Source organism: Aphelocoma coerulescens, chromosome 3 (assembly GCF_041296385.1).
Source record: "Aphelocoma coerulescens isolate FSJ_1873_10779 chromosome 3, UR_Acoe_1.0, whole genome shotgun sequence".
Taxonomy (NCBI): Eukaryota; Metazoa; Chordata; class Aves; order Passeriformes; family Corvidae; genus Aphelocoma; species Aphelocoma coerulescens.
In genome coordinates, this window is record NC_091016.1 from 122,066,632 (window position 1) to 122,081,353 (window position 14,722).

Here is a 14,722-nt window from a genome sequence, read left to right on the forward strand (position 1 = left end):
ATTTCCGAGGCCACAAGGTGATGTTTTTATCACTGTCTGCATCATCTGCTGCTGTGTAACTTCTTTTTACCCATTACTCCAGCTTCAAAATACAGGTGGGGTTATCCCACCAGGCCCCTCTTTAATTACTCCCATAAGCATTGATACAAGGATCAGGGCTGGGCTCATGGTTGGACATGTGATGCATTATCCAATATCTTTATTTTTAACTGAGATTGCTTGAGTTAAAAACAAAGGATTACTTTTCCCTTTTTCATATTTGTTTTAATTTTAGCTGTCCTGCAGAAATCTTTCTGACTTCTGCTGAGTTGCACAGGCACAAGAAGGGAAGAATCTGGCTGGGCATGTTTTCCATAGGACTGATGAATGACCCTAGTCTCTCCCAAACTATTAGAGGATAAATCTGTTTACACACAAAAAATTGACCTGGGCTGGTGAGGTGGGACTAGAACCAGGAAACTGGCACGTCCCAGAGGTAAAAATGCATTTGCAGCCAAGAGCATTAGTAACTCAAGACCATAAACAAGCCACAGCATCATTAATTACTCAGACAGGGGCAGCCGCAGAAGCGGTGAGAAGACCTAAAAGCCAACTGTAAATAGTTCATCGAGCTGATTAGTCCAGGAAAAAAATGAATGGGCAGTTTTGGAGGTCAGAGGCCATGGCACAAGTCAGTCTCAAGCCAATTTGCAACTGGACAATGGCATGAGAAACAGCTTAATTCCTGTTTAAAAAAAAAAAAAACCAAAACAACCCCAAACAAAACCAGCAAAGCCACTTAAAAAACAACAACCAAAAAGAAAAAGGTTTATTCAGCAGGGGAGTAATCACTGCAATTTTGAAGCACAGAAGGTAAGGCTCCTTGCTCCAGAGGTATTTAATTAAGGACACGGAGGATTAGTTAAATCTAATGGTGTTTTTATAGGGAGGACACTGAAAAGACATCACTGCTGTCAGGGAGACATACCCCAGGTATAGATGAGCCATCTTCATACACACAGGCAACAAAACTCACCCAAATTCCATGGGAAATACCAAATAACAGAGGGATATGAACACTATTAATCCACTCCATAATTAAACAAACCATGAGACCTCTGGGAAGGTCCCTGTCTCTTTACCACACTCACATGAGGTCCAAAGTGTTTTTCTTGGGTCTCTCAGGGTCATGGTGGGAGGATGAGCCTAAAATCAGGAATCTCAATTTCAAATATTAAAGAAAACACCCTGGGAAGCAGAGGAACTGTCTGGGAGCACATGAAGAGCCCTGTTTCACGGAATGCTTATTTTCTGCCTGGTAACTTCTTGTTAATTCACAAGAATCTTTCCAGTGTTCATTTACAGCCTGATATTCAGAGGCAGATTATTTATTATAGTGGAAACTATCCTAGTGCAGAGCTTTAAGCCCAACTTGCCTGACAATCCTGTGAGTGTAAACACATTGGGGAATTCAGTGTCACTTTCCAGTTTGGATTCAACAGGACTGCATTTTCCTTTCCAGAACACTGTTAAAGGGCACACATAATTTACACATCTCTCTAAACCAGCGATTTCTCAGACTACAGAGGCTTCTGAGACAAATTAAGAGCAGCAATTTAATGATAATGAGAAAATTACAGCATCAAGTTGTTTACACAAGCAGGATAACCAAGCCTAGTGACTGTGCCAGCCTTTGCACTGTGTGAATATTGTCTCCCAATTGAATGATCTTGAGTTACACTTACTAATCTGAGAGCAAATATTGCAAATGCAAGGATTAGCTCAACAATTTGATGACCACCTGCAGGAAAAGTAAGCAAATTATGTGCTTATGTGTCAGCGAGCAGGATTTCTGAATGGGTGCTACAGCAAATGGGGTGGGAGGAGTGAGGCTCGTCCACCCCAACAGTGCCAGTGAGAGCTGATGATTTTTTTTTGATCAGGCAGGAAAATAAACAGAATCACGGAGTAGTTTGGGATGGAAGGGACCTCTGGAGATCATCTAGTCCTAGCTCCTTGCCAAGGCAGGGTCACCCAGAGGAGGTGACACAGGAACACCTCCAGGTGGGTTTGGAATGTCTCCAGAGAGGGAACTCCATGCCCTCCCTGGGCAGCTCTTCCAGTGCTCTGACACCTTCGGTGGAAAGAAGTTATTCCTCAATCTAAGGTGGAACTCCTCGTGTTTTAGACCCTTTGTAAAAGTCCTGAGTCAGATGTGAAGGTCACAGCACTGGTGTGGGATCCAGCCTCTGGTTTTCCCACAGCTCCCATGGAAACATGGGGAATACAGGTGAACTGATACACAAACCATCTCCACTGCAAACCTGGCTTGAAGGGGATTTGCAGTGATTTAGCAGGCAAAGACTGAAAAAGTGCTTGGAAGAGGGCAAACTCTATGTAGGCTACAGCTTGGTCTGTCCTATGCATAAAATACAGCAACCAGACAGCAAAACCACACAATCCAAGGACAAACATTGATTCTGCCTTAATTACATCCACATCTCCTCAACCAAAGCATCAGGGCCATTGACTATTAATGGGCTCGACCATCTACCCAGGGTAGGATCTGATGCAGGGCAGCAGCATTCAAAATTGTCCCTGCATCACAGGGATAATTGCAGGTGTAATGAGGTGTAAAGGGCTTGGCCAGTAGTGGAGGCACAGTCAGTTCTCTAGGATGCATCATACAATGGGAATGGTTTGGGTTGGAAGGGTCCTTAAAGCTCATCCTGTTCCACCCCCTGCCATGGGCAGGAACATCTTCCACTACCCCAGGCTGCTCCAAGCCCCATCCAACTTGGCCTTGGACACTGCCGGGCATTGAGCAGCGACAGCTACTCCGAGCAACCTGTGCCAGGGCCTCACCACCCTTTAGCAAAGAATTTATTCACAATATCTAATCTAAAAAACCTTTTTGCTTAAGGCAATTCCCCCTTGTCCTATTACTCCATGCCCCTATGAAAAGTCCCTCTCCAGCCTTCCTCTAAGCCTCCTTTAAGTCCTGAAAAAATCATTTCCTCTCACATTGTGCTATAGGGATGCAGGATTTGGGACTCCCAGCAGCCACCAAGACTTTCCTGCTCCTGTAGAAGTGTGTGGCAGTGACCAACAGTGCTGGTATCTGACTTCTGCAATGGAGACAATCCTGCACCTGCCCCTCAGGTAGAGAATCTCACCCTGCACAGCTGTCATTTCAGTAATGTGAGCTTTTGGAACAGCTCCTCCCAAGCTGCGAGCTTTCAGAGCCCACTTTCAAACTCAGTGTCCTGTTTAGCTTTAGCACATCAACAACATGCTGCCTTCAGCCTATCTGTGTGCATTATCTGCTGCTCTAATGTATCATGTACCGAGCCACAGCATCATTACAGGTAAGTGCTCAGGTTTAAATGCAAACATAATTGCATAATGTGGTACAGCCAGGAAGAATAATGCAGGAAATAGAGCCAGCTCCATCTGATAGTGCAATCTGACTGGAACGCTGGCCCTTCGGATCAAACGCGCAGCCCAGATGGGGCAACCAAGAATAAAAGTGCTTCGTGGTATCTTTATTGTCATCATCAAAAACACTTATCTGCCACAAAGGTAAAAAGGTGAAGATGGGACTTGCACAGAAAAGGTCACAGAAGCAACAGGGTATCACCGGGTTATGGGGGCAAGAAAGACGTCATGCCTCAGCAAAGGCCACCTTTCCACTCCAAGCTGAATTTGCCAGTACCTAATGGGAATCTGAGCACTGGGTGGCATTTAAAACACTGGGAACACCCACACAATTTTCCTGCAGTCAGGGGTGTCTATTTAACTGTGATTAATCCAGATAAAGCCTCTGACCCTACTGTGCAAGGAGCTGCACAAAGACAGGAGAACATTCCCAGCACAAGACGCCTTCCAAACGAGAACCTGTCTGCAGCAGATATGTACACTTTAATACATTTATTTTATGTAGCTAAAATTAGAACTGATTCTCTATGGAACAGCACTTCCATCTACTTAATTCTTTTTTTTTTTTCCAGTAGTCTGAGCTCTCAGTGGCACACGATAGACGATTTCAGGGGTGCAGACAGCACCACAACAGAACCCAGAAGGCAGCAAAAGTTAATTTAGTGCACTTTGAACCACTTGCCCCGAATAAGAACGCCTCCACTGAAGAGAACATCACACGCATCATGGGACAGTAACCAGTCTTGTCATTTCAAGAGGTTTTAGCCCAAACTTCATTCAAATCAGACAACAAGATGAGAGGCTGGCGTGAGAGAGAACCTCTCCACCAACACACTGCTCTCTGAACTGAGAAGCCTTTGAGTTGAAAGCACAAACTGCTGTTGTTTGTGATGTAAAGCCATCCCTCTGTCTGTAACAGGGCTGTAACAGCTCATCTTTGTTGGGAATGCAGATCCTCTGCAATAATGCACTCCATGGCCTTCAGTCTCTGCCCTCCCACACACACATTTGTCTGCCTGTTAATTATTTCGCAGGATATAAAATCCAGGGCCCTTTTACTCTAGGATGCCTGCTGGCACATCCTTACCCCAGTATCTGAATGCATTCAAGTGCTAAAGGATGCAGACGTGTGCTGAGTAATATTCCAAAGGTGGATTTCATTTTGGAGAGGGTTGGGTACCATCCTAGAGCACACACACAAATGAGGATGTCGGTAAAGGTGGAAATGCCAGCTATCACCACCTGGAGAAACTCACCCAGAATTGTTACTCATGGTACCTGTATTCAAATCCCTCATGTACCTGACAATCCAGAAACTCCCTCTTCCAGACCTCAAACTAAACACTGGCTTGGGGCCTTGCCAGTGACCAGCATCTGCAGTCCTTTCAGCATGGATAAACCTCAATTTCTGCAACATTGTCTGGGCCATCTCAGCTTTGGAGCCACATTTTTAACACAGTGGCTCCCAGAAAGGCACTGCAGAGCAACAGCTGAACTTCTTCTGAACCAACTCATTTCAGAGAATCATGCAGTCTGGTTTTGGTGAGAAAGGACCTTAAAAACCACTTAGATCTAACTCTCTTCCAGAGGAAGGAACATCTTCTGCTATCTCAGGTCTCTCCAAGCCCCATCCAACCTGGCCTCAGACACTTCCAGGGAAGGGGCAGCCACAGCTTCTCTGGGCACCCTGTGCCAGGGCCTCACCACCCTCGCAGGGAAGGATTTCTCCATATCTAACCTAAATCTACCTCACAATGGTCCATGTTGCCTTCCTGTGCCTGCCCTCACAGGTTTCCTGGTGAGCTCAAGGAAAAGCTCTCCTCAACACTAAATCAAAAACTGCACCTTCTACTCACCAAACACAGGTTGAGGCAGGAGGAAAAACTGCAAAAAAAAAGGTGAATTAGAGAATGAAAGAGCAAGAGAGTGTATGTGAAAGAGGGAGCACTGTAACCCTTAAGTGGGTGAAGCCAAGCCTGACCCTTGATCAGAATCCCAGACCCAGAGAAGATGTGTGAAAGAAGGAAAATAAATCAATAAGCAAAACAGCAACCTCTTTCCTCAATTTTATTTGAGGAAGTTCAAATTTACCCAGCTCCTCACAAACTGTCTTTGGCTAAAATCACCACTAACGAGCTCTGACATTTGAAATTTAACTGAATATGAGCTAACAGCTCCCAGCCCTCCACCACCCATGGAGCTGACTGGGAATATTTTGTTAAAGCCATAGACAGGGCTAAACTGAGCTTTATTGAGAAGACCCAGCGTTCAGGGCAAAGTGTTTACAGCACCCACTTCACCTGATGCTCCCTGCCCTGGCATGTCTGCTTTTCTTCACAGGGGACCACAGAGCACTCAGCCCCCTCTGCTCCTCCTCAGCACCAGTGTAATTATTTGCTGATTTTTACGAGGTCCCCTTACGATCCCTTAATGAAGTCCTTTGCTCTGCAGCAATTCACGAGGACAGATTGGACACGAGGGGCTTCCACTTAGGGAGCTGCCAATCAGGGGATGGTGCCCAGCATTTATCGAGCAGTTGTTAAGTCAGTCTATCACCCGGCTATTACAGGCTCATCATGAAAACAGCTTGCTTTTACTGGCAACCACATTAAATTAACCCTTTCCTTAGAGACACGGGGAAGCCTTAAGTAGATTCATTGTGGTAAAGAGCTCTGGTTTTCCCTGCTGCTACAGCAATTATTTTTTAAAGTTTTTAATAAACGCTCTCTGAACTGAAATCTCCCTACTTTCGATTTGTTTTTCCTCTACCTGTGCAGCTAGTTCACATTTTTAGTCTATGTTAGATGTTGTGATAGCACCAACAGTAACAAAATCAGGGAAAAAAAAATTAAACTTAAAAAAAACCTGAGAACAACAAATACTGTTTGTCCTTTCTCCATTCCTTACTCTAAAGTCTGTACACAGAAGAAATCATGATACAAGATGATTGTCTTTCCATCACTACCAGTGGTCTTCTACAAGACCAACATTTTCAGTCTTTTGTTATCTTTAGGATTGACCCACTTTTTTTCAAAGAAGCAAAACAGAACTCTGCTCCCCTCCTACACACTTTATCCAAGGCTTCTTCTCACTTTTTGTGGATGGGGTGGGACACCTGATCCTGCCCTCATGGCACGAGGACAGGCCAGGCACCAGACTCAGAACTTTAGAGCTACATCCATGGCCCAACCACATCAAGAATCCCTTCCATGATCCCACTCTGGCCAAGCCTATGCCACTGAAATCTCCAAAATTTCAATAGAGGGTGACCACATGCCCAATCCTTGCTGGGTGCTGAGCCAGACCCCAGAAATATTTGGGAAGGGGTTGTAGGTCAGCCAATGCCTCTGGTACACAGAAAACACCCTATGGAGCATCCAGCCCTCAGCTCTGCTCTGTTTGGGACTGGGGGGAACACACAAGTCAGATGGTGACTTAGAGTCCTCTGTTAGTGCCACAAGGAGCTGAAAGGCCACATCTTTGTCCCATGTCACACCACACGAAGGACAAGACCATCAGATATGTTAAGCCATGCTCCGAGGCAGAAGAAGCCTGGGCTAGGTGAATCTCCGAGCTACTCAGCCCTTTTTCCATTAAATTCGAGATGGGCAGCTGGAGAAGGTGCAAGGCTTCCTCCAACTTCACCCAGAGCTCAAGGCTGGACACCCCAGCACAGTCCCAGGCATCCAACATTCCCACTCTCTTCCCCCAAACTGAGACAAAGCCAGGTTGAACAGGGCTTTGGGCAACCCAGTCTAGTGGAAAGATCTACATCTTTAAAGACCTTTCCAACCCAAACCATTCTGTGAGACAGAGTCCCACAGATGGAGAACCAAAGCCGTGGTTTCAAACACAGACAATCCTTCCCCCTCCAAAACTGCCTGAATGCCAAAGGAGTCAATTAGAGTCTCTGTCATAATTAAACAGAAAGGTGGCAGCAACACTCTGTGCAAGTGCCTGGGAGCAAGTGGAGAGGACATGAGCACACAGTCATTCAGCTTCCCCACACCCTCCTGACCCTTATTGGAGCCTTCCCTTTGTACAGAAAGGGAAAGATTTGTTCTCTGTTCTCTGGAGGACCACTTCCAAAATGGCTCTTTTCACTCCAAATCTATTTCTCTTAAGGGATGGGAGCAGGGATAAATGGACAGAGAAGAAGGAAAACAGCTCTCATTAAACTACACAGTGTTCAGTTCTGATTTCACACAGGTTTGTTTAAATGCATATGGAAAAGCTTTGAGGTGCTTTGGATTTACAGGGACTGGCATTCCATCCCAGGGATTATGGCATTCCATCCTAGGATATCCTGGGGGTAGTTTCCAATGAATCCTTAAGTGCAGCTCTATGGGCGGTGGGGAGAAGAGGGTTCCCTGGAAAGCCACTTACAGTTCAGGAAGTAATCTCCTCAGAGACATTAGAAAGATGGTGGGATTGAAAATAAAAGAAGAGGCTTTTAACAATGGGAGGTAATGATAAAATTATAATTCAAGCTTTCATTTTTGATCTGCCAGCAGGAGAGGAAAGAGTTAAACCTCAAATCAGGAAGCAAAAAGTTAAAGGAAAATAAAACCACACCACAAGCACATCTCCTAAATTTCCCATTGCAGCCCAAGGCCGAACCCATTAAAAGGAAAAAAAAAGAAAGAATGGAAAAAAAAAGAAAAACAGAGAAAGGAAGAGAAGCAATTTTGCTTATCCTTTCCTCACACACCTAGCAGCCCCTTTTTCCTATTATTTATTTATTTACCCTCCCCTTCCAGAGCAAGGCCCTTATTTTCTCATTTAGTCCAACAGAGATTGTCCTCCTGGAATGACCTTTTTTTCCTTTCTCTCTCTCTCTCCTGCTCTCCTTCTTCCTCCCCCCTCCTCCCTGCTGCCTCCAGGCCATTGCCCTCGTGCCAGTAACTAGATAACACACTCTATCAGAGATTTTTTAAAAAATCATTGCAAAGGCACTAGGGCTGATAGTGGCATCAATCCTTGCCTGACACGGGCTCGGGTCAACCATTTATCTCTTCACATTGCCTGTGGTTACTGGGGAGCCCATCTTGGTTCTCTACATCTTAACAACCTTGCAGATGGTACCTCCCTGCTCCAGCAGCCTCCGTACCCCAAGACTGGTTTTGTGGGTTTATTTTTATTAGGTTTTTTATGGACTGTTCCATTTCTTTTCTGTGAGGGTCTGGTTGGTTTTATTGCATTCCCCACCTCCTTCTGAAAATAGCACTGTGACCAAGATAAGAGGTTAAGAAAACAGGGAATTTGGAGATGCAAGGGTGGGCTTGCTGGGGTGTTAAAAGTGCACATTTATGAAAATATACACAAAATATTATAGAAGAGTTTCATCTAGTCCTACTCCTTATGTCCCATCCTGTGTGACACGGCTATTTTTGGCTGGTTGCACTGCCAAAGGACCCAGGAGCCCTACTCACAGCCCAAGACAACATAAAATCAGGTTCTATCAGGATACTTGCTAATAAATCCAATTAAACTATTCCCAAACCTCAGCAAGTTGTGATGCCCATGGCCAGATAAAGGGTTCTGGTGTTTTGCACTCTCTGAATGGATACACAGGAATTAAATATCATATTGTATTATAATTCTTCCTCAAGTGGAGAAGAGGGCAGCTGTTTTATTAACTCCCCCCAAACAAACTCCATATTAAGCTGGAATCTGCTCTGTTCCTTCCCCATTCCTGGCAGTGTTCAAGGCCATGTTGGATAGGGCTTGGAGCAACCTGGTTTAGTGAAAGGTGTCCCTGCCCATAGCAGGGGCATTGGGACTAGATGACCTTTTAAGGTCCTTTCCAACCCAAACCATTCTATGACTTTATGATCCCCACCCTGCCTAACTGTAGCCTGCTGTGGTGATTTTCCTCATGGACTGCCAAGTATGAGCCCTTCACCCTCAAACATGCACCCATCAAACATCCACACAACAGGGGGACAGCATTAAAATGAGGTGAAAGAGCAGAGCCACTTCCCATCACTTGTAACCCTCACAGGTGGATGACATCAAGAGCTGTCCCTGCCCATGGTGGGGGGTTGGAATGAGATGATGCTTAAGGTCCCTTCCAACCCAAACCAGTCTATGACTTGTCATCAATCCTGCTGTGAGCAATAAAGTAACAGACTCTTCCATGCTTCCTGAAAGCTGACTAGGATTTTCCACCTTTGTAAATCACCGAGTATCTCCAATGGTTGAAATCACGTAATTTCTTTCCTCACCTCCAAATACTTTGGTGTCAAGAGAGATGGTAAATGGGGGGGAAAGGCAACAAAAGGAAAGGAATCCAAGGGATTTGAAGAGCTAGTCCAGATCACACTAAGTGGAAGTTGAACAGAAAGGATATTTGAGGTGACTGTACATACTTCAGACACAGCCTTTGTGGGGGTTTTGTATGTTTTTTTTCTTTCATGAGAAGTAAACAAAGCAGTTATCCCTGTATCCATCACCAAGCTAAGAATTCACAGATCCTCAATACTCTAAAATCTCTAAATCTCAAGACCTTCCCTTACCACCCTGTTAAAAACAAACTCAAGGCAATCCAGCACACCCAGGCAGAGCCATAATCCAGGATGACGTTTTTATCTGGCAAGTTATTTTTTATTAACCTCCTGTGCCTCAACAGGGACAACCTTGAGGGCTGGGTTGCAGGGAATTCGCTGGGATACCAGTTCAGCTTCCCTACGGCTGACCTAATCCGTGGCATCTGCCCTCTGCCGAACATTCCATCACCCGTGTGGGCCAGCAGAGGAGGGGGAGTGGGAACAGGGAAGCGCTGCTCCAACAGCATCTTTGCATCATGATTAGGTCTGGTCCAGTGATCCAGAATAATAATGGGATGGCTCACTAAGCATAATGGGTTCAGAGCCATCCGAGCCTGGTCAAATCCTCCCATGAGCATCCTCTCCTTGTGTTTTCAGGGTGTTTTGCACGTCTCGTCAGTGTCACCAGAGCTGACGTCTCATTATGCAGCCAAGGTGGAAGTGGACAGGTACTGAGTGAGCATTAGAACTTTTCTTTTCCCTTTTATTATTAAATTCATATCGTCCCATTATCCAGTGCATTCTTGAAGCTGTGAACTAATTAAGTCCTGTGGGATATACAATCAGTGCTGGGGTTTTTTTCTCCTCCCTCTCTTTTCAGTAGGCTAAATTGCATTATATACTGAAATAAAAATAATTGTGCAACTCTTAGATAAAAAACAGAGCAAGTTACAAACACTAATGATGCTGAATGCAACAGTGGGGCAGAGGCCTGCTGCTTCCTTCTTGTGACCTAATTAAGTCACACAGGGCAAAATACTTCAAACACAAAGTGAGGCAAGAGCTTAAATCAGTTTCTAAATAAAATCATAAAAACTGTTCTCTTGGGGGGAAAAGGAGGGGGAGGGGGACACAGACCAGACTCCAGGAAAAATCCAAGTTGAACTGAAATTTCGTGAAATCTGCCATGAAAATCACAGATCTCCAGATAGCAACTTGAAACTCCATGAAATTTTGTGAGTCCTCTAGATTTAGATCTGAGCCCAGCTCACACTGTAACCATGCACCTGATGTTCCTGGAGGTCTTTTCCAACATTTAGGATTCTATGATCCATGCAAGCAACAGTTCAGAGACCAGATTTGAAAGGACAAAAATTGAGTGATGGATTTTGCGGCACCTATCAGAAAATGCAGCTGTTTAAATAATACAACTCATGAAAAAATACCCTAAAAATTGTGTCACTGAATAATGGACATATCATAAAATATCCTGAGTTGCAAGAAAACCACAAGGATCATCGAGTCCAACTCCTGGCTCTGCACAGAACAACCCTAAGAACCTCAGTCTGCTCCTAAGAATGTTGTCCAAGTGCTGCTTGAACTCTGGCAGGTTTGGTGTTGTGACCATTTGTAACTCTTAGGCTCAGGTTCCCAGAACCAACATTTTACTTTTTATTTATTTATTATTTTCTTTTCTCAACCAAGTCTGTTCTCTCTTCTTGCCAGTGCCCATTCATTCCATGCCATAAGCCTCTGACAACCTTTCTGAATTACCTCTTTTCACTTCCAACGCCATCCTGGAGCTAATCCTGCTCCATCATCATCATCTAATCACCTCTGAGCCAACCTTCCCACAGCACCCAGCTGGGCTGAGTTCTCAGCTTGCCCAGGCATCCTTCAGCTGGCAGCAGAGGAAGCAGAAAACAAACCACTGAGCAGTGCAGCTGTGCTGAGAACAACAGGATCATGCCCCTTTCTTATGGAATGCTTTGAGATCCTTGCATGAGCGTGCAAGAGAAGTGCCAGATGTTATTTTAAAGAGATGCAGCCCCATTACTTGTACACAGAGTTGTGCTGCCTGCTAATAGCACCATTATCCTAAGGCACGTGGTGCTATTAATGCATTTCACTGCTTAGTGCTGAACCTGGGGACCATTTTTCCCACTGGAAAGGTAAGGCCAGTTCACATGACATGATTTAAACCTCCACAGTGAAGCATGCATGCGCTGCACCAGGTCGTAAATCTTAACAGGATGCTGTCAGCCAGAAAGGGACCAAAATTGAAGCCATTTATCTGAACTCCCCACCCATCCACCTCTGCTCACCCAAGCCAGTTTTGGGAAGAGGGATAAAATGATTCCAAATGCCCACTGGGTTCATCAGGCAGCAGCAAATCCCAGATCTAAAGTGCTGCTGTTTCCATCCTGCTCTGAATGAATTTGTTCATTCAGGACACTTAGGACTTCCTTGGTTTTCCCCACTCTGAGCAGAAAAACCACAACAGGAACAAACCTCACAGCTTCTTCCTCTTCTTGCTCCCACCTGAGTCAAAAGACAACCTGTCATCCTGTCATCACTGAGGCTACAGGATCTGTGATACACCTGAGGTGCCCAGGTCACAGACAGCAGAGGGGAACATCTCTCCAAGCTGCTGCCCAGGCTCTGGGGCTCTAGAGATGCCCTTATCCCATTTGGGAAGGAAAATAGGAATGTAAGGCGTAGTTATCATTTGATCTAGTACTTGCCTGGGCACTTGCCTTTGTTGGCCTCCTGCAGACACCACCCAGCAATTTTTAGGGGTTGTTTTTCTCCTTAGATGGGCATGTTTTAGGTAGCATAACTAGCAAGGCTGATGAGCAAATGAACCCTAATTGGCAACATTCTACGTCTGACATTCCTTCACAAACCAAGGACAGGCTTAACAGAAGCAAGGAATTGTAATTTAAGATAATCCACTGCAATAGTAACATTCATGTAAGGTAGATCTGCAAGTATTCAGAGACTCCTAAATATAGAATAGATCAGATATATAAAATTAAATACAGAATTAAACACTAGAAATGCACCAAAATTACTCTGCTAGGACACTGCACCTACTTTTGGGGTGGCAAAGTAAATTTAAACTCCTTAAATACATGAAATCTCTTTGCAGATAGAGTTAAAATTACCATGGCAACTTTAATATTGATGCTGAGCAAATGAACTTCATTTTCCTAAACTATGCTAAAAGACTGTGTGAAAATTTTATTTAATAGATAAAAAATAGCATTTGGGTTTTATCCTAAGTCAGGTGTGTAACTATCCCCACTCACTTCCCTGTATGCAGGAGGTCTCCACCACTTCTCAGGAGCTGCTCCTTTAGGAAAGGATAGCAACAAAGGGATATTTGGTGTTCAACAGATATCCAGCCCCTTTAAATTTCTTCTTAGGTAGCTAAACACCCCCAAAACTCTGCAAAACTGTGAGGACTCTAAAGGGACATTTCAGGTTTGCAATGACATTTGTAGGTATAAAGTCTTAAAATTTATGCTGGTTCAGAGTTACAGTTTTTTCATAATGAACTCTTGGCAATTGTCTTCTTTTCCTGCTATACACACAGATAGCAGTGTCCCGTTTTCCTTCAGCTGCTGAAAAGCAGCAAAAATCAAATATAAAATAATCAAATATATAGGGGCTGCACTGAATGCTAAGTCTCTGCCAGAGAGCTGAAACTGTACCTCATGGCTAAGATTTCTGCTCAACTGAAAATAACCTTTTTTAGAACAGAATTGAATTTATATTAAAAAAAAAAAAAAAGGCGGAGAGTGTTAAAAAATATATACATTGCTCAGAAAATAAGGTAAAGCTCATTTATGTCTGATAAAATACATGATTAGCCATAGTTAACCATTAATTCAGCTGTGCTGCATTAGAACTGCTATTCAAAGTTGGAAAGCATTTAATATTATATATTGCTGCTGTTCAGCCTAAATTGTTTTTTTTCTTGCCCCCCTTTAAATGTACACAATATTACAAATTTAATTTTAAGCTGTTTGAATCAGTCTGTAAAAAAGATTTGATTATACCTGAGTGTTCTGGCCCCAGTTTTTCCATATCTCAGTAATCTTGGCAGTAATTGGCTGATTAGCTCCCTCACACTCCATCTCTGCCTCAGTTTCCATGGTAATGTTACAGGAGCTATTATAGATGAGAACTTCATCTCTTTCCACTTTAGGGCTGAAACGAGAAGGGAGGTTAAATGGGGTGTCATCAATCTTAATGAAATGCAATTATTTTTACTCTTATTAATCATTGCAAGCCATTAGCTTGTGGCAACTCCTGGCCACCATTTGTCAAACTTTGCAAATTTCTGTAATTTTGTTTCCATTCTTTTATTGTTTATTTGTTTTTCCCCCCTTTATCTGCAGACACTCAGGATGAAAATACATGCAGTAAATATCTCTCAGTGATGCTTTTCTCCTTCCCCAAACCATCACAAATAGGAACAAATGCCATTCTAGGACCAAGGCAGGCAGACAAGTGCAGACAGCAGCGAGGGAATCAGCGGTGTTGGGAGCAAAGATGGACTCCTACAAGGAGTAGGGTTTGTTTGTGTCTCCCCCCTCCCCATCTTACTCACACTTAGCAATGGGGAATGAATAACTTGCAACTCCCCTAGGGCAAGGGGAGAAATTGGAAAAACCACACAACTGGCTAACTGGTCCCTAATTCCAACTGTGAAAAAATGAGCTCATTTAGGGGTTCCAATTCCTGCTACCCAGCTGATTGCAATGATGCTTTGTTGCTAACATTGGAACATTAACTTAGTAAATTAATTAAACTTACTTAACAGCCCAGACTAAGCAGATTCGATATATGTGCCAGTTATACCAGCAGACATTTGCTCTAAAGCCTCCCCTTGCATAGGGGGAAGAAGTAATGGAAAAGGTTGGGGGGGAGAAACATTTTTTCCCTTGGTTTTGCTGCTGACAGTTGCTGATTTTGGTAGTGTTCCATTGTGGGGAGTTATAGGATTCAACCTATAGTTTAGTGGTGAG

At 44.0% G+C, this 14,722-nt stretch overlaps 1 protein-coding gene across 12 annotated transcripts in view; it reads right to left on the minus strand.

The window, feature by feature from the left end:
* Window positions 1–14,722, minus strand: part of PKHD1 (PKHD1 ciliary IPT domain containing fibrocystin/polyductin) — a 252,139-nt gene that overhangs the window by 183,495 nt on the left and 53,922 nt on the right. For all 12 annotated transcript variants that reach the window (XM_069011802.1, XM_069011801.1, XM_069011797.1 and 9 more), the window contains one exon: window positions 13,751–13,901. In XM_069011802.1, the coding sequence (XP_068867903.1) occupies window positions 13,751–13,901 (151 nt within the window). The remainder of the gene's footprint in view (window positions 1–13,750; window positions 13,902–14,722) is intronic.